Genomic DNA, 11,579 nt, shown 5'->3' with positions numbered 1-11,579 from the left:
GAAACTTAAGTGATCATACATTTTTTTTTTATTTATTTATTGAGTGTATTTGATAGGGACGGATAAACCATAGCATAGACTTACTGAAAAACAGCAGACACATGCTGGCATGTGCTGTTAGAGTGAGCTAATTTGCTGCACTTGTCCCTATGAGGGCTTTTATAAACCATATCTAAAACATTATTAAACAAAAAAAAAATAGTTGTTTTTCTTTTTTTTTAAAAACATAAATCTTCCTTTTCTGTCTGCTAATTGTTTAACATACCTTCTTAATTAAAGGCAATATACATTTATTTCAAGAAAAACTAATAATCACATTGAAATGTTTGCTCTTTATGTTTTTAGTACAGGGAACATAACAGGGGCCAGGACTAGTTCTACAGTGGCACTGGGCCCTATTGGCCCCCCATCTAGAACCGCCAATGGTAAGAGGTGGGCGCCCAGGGCATCTCTCGTGCTAGAACCGCCTCTGGGTGGAGGACCATCTTTATAAATTCTGGTTGGATTAAATGTTACAATGGCCTGCCATAGCCCTCCGCAAACGTGAGTCTCCCCCATTACCTCATGTAAAGCAACATTAGCATAGGGAGACGACAAGCCAACAGAAAAAAAAAGTGGAAGCAGTTACGTAACACCTACGTAACAGCCCGTGCGTGGCCGTTGACCAATAGGATCGGCTCTGAGTTCAGCCGTAATAGCGCGCCGCGGAGCAGCAGCAGGAGACACACTGCTCCGCGGAGGTCTTTATTCGGATCCGTCTCGGTCAATGTTTGCTCATTTCTATGGTATCGGACGGATTTTGCTCGGAGTAAACTGTGAGCGGGAGGGGAGGACTGCAGCGCGATGTCGGCTCTGAGGGAGCAGCGGTGTTACGGGCTTTCCAGCGGTAAACTGAACCCCGGCTCTAACGTCTCCGTTTTTCATGTAAAACTCACTGACAGCGCGGCAAGAGCCATCGGGAGCTTTCACAACGGCAAGGTGGGTCTCATTGTTCCTCTCTGCGCGGACACTAAAACACTCCACCGTGTTGGTAGAAACTTGTTGAGGATGCTATAGCTTCAAAGAGAAGTGATTTTAAAAACACGACGGACCAAGTTCACCACCATCTCCCCCCAGCCTCTCTCTTTCCCCAGCTGTTCTTACCATTCACCCCCCTTTTTTAAATATTTTGCTGCCGTAAACTGCTGATAAATGTTGCATAACGCAAGGCGGAAACACGGCGAGTGTTTATGAAGCTTGTATGAAGCTGTTGGTCGAGTCCAAACAGGCTCCTAGTAAAATATGTGGTAAGGATTAGAAGAAAGTGAGGGGGTGAGGATCTGTAGTAGGAGGGAATATTTGGATCGGATTGAATAAGCTGATATTAAATGAATCGGAGCCCACATATCCCATTAAAATCCTCTAAATCAGAAGCTACATGAAAGGTTTTATGTAAAATGCAGCTCCTCGATTCAGCAATTCCTCGTAACAAGGGCTGGAAACTCCACGGTGAGGAAATGACAGCCTCCTCTTTAATCGTTTCAACGAGAAACTCCCCATTGATCTCATCGTGATTTAACCTGAGTTTGGGGATGAGGCAGAGAAGAGGGGAAATCACCTCTGATCACACTCAGACAGGAAATGGTATAACATCTCCATATGTAGGGGCCAGCTCACTCTTTGCTCTCTCATCAACAGGTTGACTCTGTTTTTAAAAGGTCATATAGATTGTGGACATTGCATACTTTCTGTCAGGGCTGCAGGCTCTGTGATCTTTGTATTTCCCTCTAAGAGATCATGGCCTTAATTTCAGCAATAATGCCCCCATGTGACACAACTCATTCATTGAGAAATTGACTGTAAATAAAAGCTTCTTGCACCAGCGTCCGTGCCTCAACTTGTTCACATTTTTGTCACATTTCCAGCTACAAATTATAATTATTTAGATTTTAACACCAAAATAAATACAACTGTCTTAATTTTATTGCAGAGCAAAAAAGCAAATATGCAACAAGGCTGCACAAGCGTCATTATCATGGTCACTCTGTGTGCAAAACAAACAAAAACTGGGGCGCAATAACTGCATCATGAATTCCAAAAAACAGCAAAGCTCTGGAAAAGTTTAATATTTGAAAGTTAGAAGATCCAGACGTCACCCAAAAATAAAAGGGCTGCTGCAAATCTAGACTAATCTAGAATAAGTGTTTATTGGAAGAAGGTTGCAACAAGTCATGCCTGGGGCCTGGAGGAAGCTGCTTCACTTGTAATGGACCATAAGTAAAGATTATTGGATAACAAAGCATTTAGTGGGAAAACTAATGATGCATTCATGCTGCTGGTTCAGTCTAGGCAATATCCACTCCTTCGTTTGGCCTGGTTTGGTTTCAAACTGAGATTTTCAGACTGGGCCAAACAACAGCATGCAGTTGCAACTGTTTGTTTGAGTGGTTTCTAATTCTTTTAACTTTGGATTCAAGCTCCTGGTTTTTATTTATTTTTTTTACTGAAATGCACTCTTCTTATATTGTGTCATCCCCTTCTGCTTTAAGTATGCTTCAAAGGGCATGTGTTCACACAGCAAACGATCCGCTCCGGATAAAATGCGCCGAGAACAGCAGTTTTTATTAAGTTCCAAGGTTCGTTTCCCAATGTCCTGATCCTATCCTACCAGATATGCAATAGAATCATTTAGATCAGAAGATCTTCATGTGTTCAAGCAGGTCAAAATCCAAAGCAAAAGACTCTAGCAAATCTAACTAAAATGGAGCGATTATCCAAAAAAAACGGTGCAAAGTGTGCAAAAGTGAGAGACGCCTTCCTGGAGCTTATTTGAAATCAGCCAAAAACCAAATTTAATCTCTGACTTGTTTCTTTTAAGTAACAAAATGTCGCACTCAGACATCACATTTAAGAATATCAATTTCCTGAGAGTAAAAATGCTTATTCTTTTACTAAATATAACTACTGAACTTATCATGAATAATCAATCTATTGATATTTCTCTCCCGGTCCATTGCATTGATGCAAGTAGGAGCAACACTCTTCACACAGGCTCTGTTTGTGTTCTTTTTAGAGCTGGTCTTCCTGTCCTACCATCACCTTCAATGGAAATCAAGGGGTGAGACGACCTGCTGCTACTGCTCTCACAGCACCGTATTTCACTCGTATTGTGTCATACATTTTAAAAATGTTTGATCCCTTCCCCGCTGTTGTAGAGAATTGCCATCCCTTGCTCAGAGAATGGAAATGAAGCGCGGATCTTCACCTTTGGAGTGACTAACGTCGCTCGCAATAGTCCACATGGGAGCTTCGACTGTGTCAAACAGCGCAGCATAGGGTGAGTAGAGAAGAGGCACTGCAGAAAAACACAGATAGCACATGGATTGTTTGTTTTTTTTTCTGTGTAAGTGGAGAGCAAGAAAGAAACGCCACCTGTAGGGATCTGAGTTAAAAAAAATAAACCTTAAAGCCTAAAATAAAGACAAATGCACTCATGTTTTATGGCCCGCTTTAATCTCCTTTAGCAAATTGTGATTATTATCTTTGATGTAAAACATTATCAGAACGTTGTCTTCAAAGGATATTGCAGGCTTTCTTGTGAAAGGTTATTACTCAGACGTATTCCGTGTTTAGCATCTTAACATTTAGCACAATCAATCAGCTAACATTTAATTACACTTTGTGTTTATTCAAGATAAGGGAAGCAGCAAATGTTTCCAAATCTGTCATATGTTGTGACAGACTAAGGTTTAAAGTTGAGGAGGTCAAAACAGAGCACATATTCTGCTTAGCCTTCCTGATGTCTGCTAAAGGTGTTGCTCTCACGAAGCTGGAAAAAACCACAAGCAGTTTTTAACAGAGCTTCTTGTACTCATGTGGTTCCTTTTCATTGAAACCCTCACCTTTATCAAAAGTGGTACCTTTCATTGTTCTTTTTTCTTTTTTTTGAGCAATGTGTCCACATTAAGTTATGATAGCAGGTAGCATAGTGGTAGCGACTAGCATTGTAAGGCTGAAAACCTCTATTAAGAGTTAAAAGCTATCTTGTGTAGAAAAGGCCAGGTTTTCTGATTTTGCAGGAAGCAGAGAATCTGAAGGCAGCAGGCGTCACCTTAAACGACCTGAAGTGTGAAGCAGCTCTTTCTAAGGAACAGAACTCAAAGGAGGCTAAAATGCTCTGCCCGCACTCACTATCCTCCTCCTTGTCCCCAGTGCCGCCGAGGAGCTGACATGTCTTGGAGTGATTCAGAAGAAGATGACAGTCAACGCCACAGATGATTCGTACGATAAAGCCCGCCAGAGCTTGGCCCAGGCAGAGGAGGAGACCCGCAGCCGAGGGGCCATCGTCATCAAAAACGGAGCGCGCTACCAGGGTAAGGAGAAAGGAAAGCCCGGCATGTCTGCAGCATGTGTGTGATTATACAACAGAAGCCCTACCAGGGGACGGTGCTGGCCTGAAGACAGCTCTGAGCCATGCTTTTGATATCCAGAAAACACTGTCAGCCATATTGCATCGGTTGCCTTGGAAACATGTGAAGTAAACATATATTTTATGTTGGGTTTTTTTTTTTGTTCATCACTGCAGTTCAGTTGAACACAAAACGACCAAAACAAATCCAGAACAATCCCTTTGCACTTCATGTCGTAGAACCTGCGTTGGAGTTTCTCCTTGTTCTGCCACCGCTTTTGCACATCCAACCACCAAACCGCTTCCTCCTAAGATGAGATGTTAGTCTCTGTCATCATCTCTCTGTGAACCTACACACACACAGAGGCACTAATGGAGTTCAGAATGTTAGGTTGTGATGAGTCTGTCAGTTTAGAGGAAGTATAAAAAAAAAAAATCTACATTACTCATGTCAGGCTTGTGCAACTGTGTGGTTATTTCTTAAATTAGATTTCTGCATCTGCTTACTGAGCTTAATGTGTGGCTTTCTGGTAGGGTGAACTGAGGTCTTTTTTTTGTTATTCCTGCAAGTGGAGAAATTTAACAGAGAAAATCGTCTTCCTCTCATCTCTTAATTTGCCCAATGTTATCCAACAAGCACATTGTAAATACATATTCATATTCTGTACAGATTACAATTACAGATAGAAACTTTTTTCAAAGGAATACTGCTTATGGTTACTTATTTATAACCTTTTTGGGGGGATTTACTTTAAGAATATTGTTTTTGTAAATTACCAGAAGCGTGCCTAATCTGGGTTTCCATCATTGGCTGTTATTCCCCGTAAACTAATCTCTAACCTCTCCTTAAAAGCGAAAAGTTCTTAATAGTTGTAGCTAGGAAGCATTTTACATACTGTAGATTAATTTAAAACGCTGAACAAATCTGTTCTGGTCTTTGTAGAAGCGAACAGACTGAGACAGTCCTCTCCTGAGCCCCTACCGTCTTATCAACCCCAGGTTTAAGATGAGTTTTTCACTCTCTCTGTAATTCAGCGCATCATAATATTGGACAGTATCATCTAAAGAAGCTTCAGATTTATTTTCTAAACCAATACCTACTTTTTCTTCTGCAGAATCAGACTTGAACTCATCTTTAACCACCAAAGCATGGAGTTCCACAGAGTTCTGTTTTTGGCCCTTTTGATTTCAGCTGCTTCCTGTGTCTCTGGTTACATGGACTTTGAATTTCATCTTGATATATCTGGTTAGATGTAATACAGAAAATGTAATTTACTATAAAATATAGTGCATTAAACTTTTTGTCAGTAAAAAGAAAAACATTATACAACATTTTATATTAAAATTAACTTTTAAACCTAAATAAATCTTGAAAATTGACCCCCTTTGAACAAGGTTATGCTTCACATTGCCTCATTGCCGAGATTGTTAGAAATCTGGCTTTGACTGCACAAATGAAAGCCATAATGCACATTTAGGGCTTAGTAAACCCAACATTTATACAACCTTTATATATATATATATATATATATATATATATATATATATATATATATATATATATATATATATATATATATATATATATATATATATATATATATATATATATATATATATTAGCATTAAAGCTAGGTGGGTTTATTTATTGGGTTTATTTTCAGCTCTGCACACAAACTTTCTTGCGCTGAAATCAGGGCTTCATCATGGCCTCTTAAAACATTCACCTTGTTTTGCTGTTATGCTTACGGTCACTGCTTATTTAGAACACCCACTGACTGATGATTTTTTCCTTTATAGTCCCCTTTACCTAATGATGCCATCTAGGCACCCTCCCACCCTCAGGAAAACACCCTCATTACATAAAAATAGGGCTAAAACAATTAATCGGATTAACCGGGATTAATCGATTTTTGAAATAATCGTCAATTAATTTAGTAATCGTTAACTGGAGTATAGAGACTCTAAAACACGCCTTTAGCTGACAGATCGACCCACTTAGAGCAGCAATTATACCAAAATTGTAAACGAAAAAAAATATATATAAATATTTTGCATTTAAGATAGAAAAAAAAATATTCTGTCAATATCCTCTATCCAGAAGTTTTACTTTCACTTGGTTTAATTTTGTAAAAAAAAAATCTGTTAATCTGAACAGAGCCTTTGGCTATCCGATTATTAGGCGATTAATCGAAAATATTATAAACAGATTAATCGATTTGCAAAATAATCTTTAGTTGCAACCCTACATAAAACTACCAACCTGCACTTCCCAGTTGGGAAAAGGTTTGGAGCAACAGTCATTAAAGCCAAACCTTTCACTTTTCTGACTGCGAGACGTGTCCCTACAAGTCAGAGATGTCAGCCTTTGTGGATTTGCAAACCACAGTCTGGCTTTTTATGCTGCTTTTGGAGTAATGACTTCCTCTAGTCTCAGTGGACATTGAGTCCATGTCTGTTCAGGTCTTAATTCCCTGTGAATAAGATCCTCTTCTCAGCTGCAGCCATAAATCTGATTTGTTTTTTATCGTCTCTCCCAGGTAAGAAGGTGACTGTGCGAGCCCCAGCTCCTGCACTGGCCAAACTGACCAAGCCTAAATACTCATCCCACTCCCTCCTCAACATTAAAAGGGGGGTCAGCACGTCCAGGCCCAGGAAGGGTCCCTGTCCTGTGAGCAGGAAAAGTGACATCCAGGATCGGCCCCTCAGGGAGAGAGTTATGCACCTGCTGGCTCTGAGGCCGTACAAGAGGCCTGAGTTGATCCTCAGGCTGCAGAAAGACGGGCTTCCAGAAGGAGACAAAGATCTGCTGGACTCGGTCATCATGGAGGTGATGAAAGTCCCTTTAACGTGGAAGACTTTGTTTTGGGAACTTTTGTAATAAAAAGGAATGATCAGACAGGTTAGGTAGGAGGAGATGTTTGGATGACGGGAGGTGTCGGTTTATGTGCAGGTGGGACAGCTCAGTAACAGAGACAGCACATTTGCTCTGAAGGACGGCCTTTATAAGGAGCTGCAGAAGGACTGGCCAGGATACACCTCAGGGGACCAGCAGCTTCTGAAGCGCATCCTTGTCAGGTGAGAAAGATAAATCCTTTGTTTTTTGTTGTGGTTCGTTATTTATATGACAATTATTTTAATCAGTCATATAACGTTTATTGCAGGAGACTTTTTCAACCACAGCAGAACCTCCTCACTGTCCCCGAGGCGCAGGTCAGCCCCCTTCGAGAGACCCCCAACTCTTCCCCAGCACACCGCCCGAAACACTCCCTTCTAGATGAATCCCCTGAGCCTCTGGCTAGTAAGAAGCCCAGGATATCCCTCCTATCAAGAAAATCAGCCAGCGAGAATTCAAGACGGAGGTCGTCGAAACAAGGGACCCGGACAGACGCAGGAGCCAAAGCAGAAGAGGAGCAAAATAACTCGCTTGACCCTAAAAGACTCTTTGAGTCGCTGTCAGCAGTTTGTCAACAGGAAGCAGAAGTGGCTAAAAGGCTGGAGCCAAAGGATTCTCCACAAGAGGAACCTAAAGACCAAAATGAGCAACAGAAACCCAGATCTGATGGGCCCCCGCCGCCCCTGATGGTGCCCGATCTGAGCAGGCACGCAGTCAGGAAGAAGAAGAGCAAACACAAAGATCAGGTGAGAGATCGTCTACGTGGTTGATGATTGATGGTCATTTTATGGAATATATATATTTATGGTTATCTTGTTATATTTGGGTTTTTCTCTTAGGAGAAAGATGGATGGAGAGACGGAAAGGAAAGAAGAAAAGAGAAAAGTTGCAGTTCGGATTATTCATGTAAAGATCCTTCGGAGTGCAAAGGTGAGAGCTACGCAGATCCTGTAGATGAACGAACAAAAAAAAGTACACTTCAACCACTAAACTCAGAAGTTTTAGATTAATTTCATATATTTAAAAAAAAAAATCTTTTGAAAATCTATGATGTAATTAAGTCGTAAATTTATGCCAAAAACCTTCGAAACCACCATAATTGAAGGCAAAAATATGTTTTTATTTTAATTAAGACTTTTGGGAGGAATTGTAGTCATAAATTTATAGAAGCAAAACAAAACTAAAGAAAACTTTAAATCTATCAGTAAAAACCCAGAAGTTTGCTCTATTGTTATACCTTGTACCAATGCAGTTTTACACTGTTGTGAGTCGATGTATTCAGATCTTACTAGCCAGTAGAAGCCAGTTCCTGTTGGTCCAAACAAGCATCCGTCTGCATGCGCTGCAGGGAGTCGGGCAGCATTCACTACATGTGTCTACATGTATTAGAACGACTTCTCCTAAGTTGGCATCTAAAACAGTGAGGAAGAACCTTCGTGATGGCTGCATCGAGTAGCTGTCCTCAACCTGCAATAAGTAACAGGAGTTTGGAGTCATCGCTGCTCCTATTGGTCTGGTACATAAAACACCTCCTGGGTTCATGGCGTGTCTGGATCCAGGAGAATCCAGTATGTAGGCTACAGCTTATACTGGGAAATATCCAGAAAAACATCTCATAAATAAACTATGTGTCGTGGAAAATATTGGATTTTAAAATCAAGCAAACCTCTTTTTTTTTCTCTAAATTGAAATGTAAGTTTTCTTTCAGATTTAGTCTTAACATGATTATACTGTCTTTTTTTTTAACCCTATGGAAACGTCAGGGTTTAGTTCTACAAAGTTTAGTTTTTAACATAAAAAAATGTCCATTAATCATTAGAAAATATATGAAGCTCTTAAAAAATCTGAGTTTAATCAGAAATGTTTTTTTCATCTAAAAAGGCCCTATTACTCTGACACAGTGATGACTTCACTTAGGGTTTCTGCAGGTCATTAAAAATCATTTAAAGTTCATCATTTAAATTATTATTTTTCAAATTAAGGTCTTAATTGGCATTAAAATTCATTAAATATGATTATCGTGGCATTTAAAATGCTATATCAAAAAAAAGTTTATAAAAACAATTTCGTCATATATTGGTGTTAAAGCTGTGTGTTCAGAAAAGAAGCTCGAGGCGGAGAAAAGGCTAGAGAATAGGTAAATGCAAATTTTAACAAAAGTGGCTCGAAAACAAGGAATTCTGGACATGGCTGCAGCCTGTCGACGGTAAAGAAGACAAAGGATTTTGCCGTTTTTATATATATATATATATATATATATATATATATATATATATATATATATATATATATATATATACGTCATGGGTACTTGTTGATGGCATTAAAATGATTTCTAAAAGCATTAAATTAGAGTTACTCATTCCTGTATAAGCCTTGTGGCTTTGAAGCTTTAGTTTTTTTCCCACTTACTCATACCTTTTCTTTCCTTTCAGAGTCCAGTGGATTGTTTGACTCCAATGAACCCCAAGCTGACGCCGTGACAGCCGACTATTTATCGTGAGTTCTGATTGTCTGACTTCCTGTTGAAGTAATAGTTACGTTTGTTTTCCTGCAGCCTCCGTACAGAAGCTGGTCACTTCCAGTTAGCCCTATAATGACCGTCACATTTATTGGGAGTTTGTTCTCTATACAATCAGACCTAACCTATTCTGGCTAAATAAAATAAATGGAAAAGAGTAGGAACACACATACGACTTTGGCATGTGCAAGAGTGCTTTTTAATGATCTCTAAGCGATTCGTAATAGCAGCAGGAAGTATGTGGAGATGTTGGACAGGATTTTTCCCACTCTAAGGGTTTTTTCCTCCCCTGTACAGGAAATATGTGGTGATCTCCAGCCAGAACCAGAGACAGAGTTACAAACAGGACTTTAATAAGGAGTACAGCGAGTACAGAGATTTGCACGCTCGCATCGACAGCGTCACACAGCAGTTCATGGAACTGGACACTCAGCTCAAGCAGCTTCACCAGGAGTCGCATAAGTACAAGGTAAGATTAGCTAAAGGTCACCAGGGGAGCCTTTTAACAGAAAACATGAATTTAATTTAAGTTTGGATATTTGCTTCATATTCAGATTTTCTGTATTTTCTCTTACAGACTGTTCGGAATAAAATCCTTCAAGAGTACCGCAAAATTAAAAAGGTAAGGCTGCTTCTTAACTGATCTCTCCTCTGATTTAACCAGGTAATCAATTTTATTTGTTTTCTTTGTCTCATCAGTCTAATCCCAACTACAATCAGGACAAAGTTCGCTGTGAGTATTTACACAACAAGCTGGCCCACATCAAGAAGCTCATATCGGACTTTGACCAGCAGCAGCTCTCTGTGGATCACATCAGTGCCAAATGAAGAGTCCAGCTAGAGAGATTACAGCGAGAACAAGAAGCTGAGCTCTTCAAAGCCTCGAGAAACCGGCTGTGAATATCAGCATGGTTTAGAGTAAAGTGAAGAGCTCTAGGACGTCTGCACTAGCGTTATACAGACACCAGGATTCGCTACAGTTCTGTTATGGAAGCAAAAAACTGCAAACCGATGTGAAGATGAGCTGCTTCACCTGAAATCATTCAGCAGATCCCGCCCAGCTTATCTTTATACTTAATATGTGAAGTAATGCTTGTATGTCCTGGTTGGTGTTAACCTGAGACTGCTGCATGCTGTACATACCCAGAAAGGTGACATCATTTTTATTAAAGGGTTTTTGTTTTTTTGTTTTTTGTTTTCTGTGATGGCAGCTAAGATTCCATTCTGTCCTTCAGTATTATTTAAGCTTGGTGATGAATGTTCATCAGTTCGGACCCAATTAATGAAAAACTCCATCTCTACCAAGGACTCAACCTTCTCTGCACTCAAAAACTGTTACGTCGGTGAAGGTACTGTGTCACATTCACTGAAAGTGTAAAAACGAATCAACGGGTTAGAACCACCAGAGAACCTAATGTACAGAGCCGTTCATACTGTAAGCTGAGAAATAAAACAAAAACACTGAAATGTGAAAAAAAATGCATGATATGTGGTTTACAGACTGCATGATAAAAGTGAAGATGTTGACGTTTCTAATAAATAATTTTGTATTGATTTAAGTTGTTTTCTCTGAATCTTGTTTTATCCTGGTGGATAATGGGATGCAATCGTTGAACCCCACCTCAATCATCCCATTTTTGAAAGTCTTTTTTTTTTCAGTATGATCCCTTTGATGTCATTATATTTCTAGTCCTAATTTTTTAGAAAAAAGGCAACCTCAAATACATGGAAAAAGCTAGAACTGGACGCTCAAGTTAGAATTTGGCATTCCTGAC

The 11,579-nt window shown here is 39.7% G+C and overlaps 1 protein-coding gene across 1 annotated transcript; it reads left to right on the top strand.

Moving 5' to 3' along the window:
• Positions 1 to 686: 686 nt before the first annotated feature.
• LOC119775532 (RNA polymerase II elongation factor ELL-like) lies at positions 687 to 11,363 on the top strand. Its single transcript, XM_038273541.1, has 12 exons — positions 687 to 978; positions 3,053 to 3,097; positions 3,195 to 3,316; positions 4,192 to 4,352; positions 6,928 to 7,217; positions 7,341 to 7,465; positions 7,552 to 8,029; positions 8,123 to 8,213; positions 9,719 to 9,782; positions 10,102 to 10,273; positions 10,382 to 10,426; positions 10,504 to 11,363. Exons 1-12 carry the CDS (start codon positions 844 to 846, stop codon positions 10,630 to 10,632), a joined length of 1,857 nt encoding a protein of 618 aa, XP_038129469.1. The 5' UTR covers positions 687 to 843; the 3' UTR covers positions 10,633 to 11,363.
• Positions 11,364 to 11,579: the final 216 nt, after the last annotated feature.

This window comes from Cyprinodon tularosa, unplaced genomic scaffold (assembly GCF_016077235.1).
Source record: "Cyprinodon tularosa strain WSP-4 unplaced genomic scaffold, ASM1607723v1 ctg120, whole genome shotgun sequence".
NCBI classification, from domain to species: Eukaryota; Metazoa; Chordata; class Actinopteri; order Cyprinodontiformes; family Cyprinodontidae; genus Cyprinodon; species Cyprinodon tularosa.
This window is presented reverse-complemented; position numbering and strand designations above follow the sequence as displayed.

Excerpts from the sequence above, each read along its gene's own strand:
- LOC119775532 (XM_038273541.1), top strand. The coding sequence starts at position 844 with ATGTCGGCTCTGAGGGAGCAGCGGTGTTACGGGCTTTCCAGCGGTAAA. Across the intron at positions 979-3,052 it reads GGAGCTTTCACAACGGCAAG|AGCTGGTCTTCCTGTCCTAC; the intron begins GTGGGTCTCATT and ends TGTTCTTTTTAG. Across the intron at positions 8,030-8,122 it reads AGAGCAAACACAAAGATCAG|GAGAAAGATGGATGGAGAGA; the intron begins GTGAGAGATCGT and ends TTTTTCTCTTAG.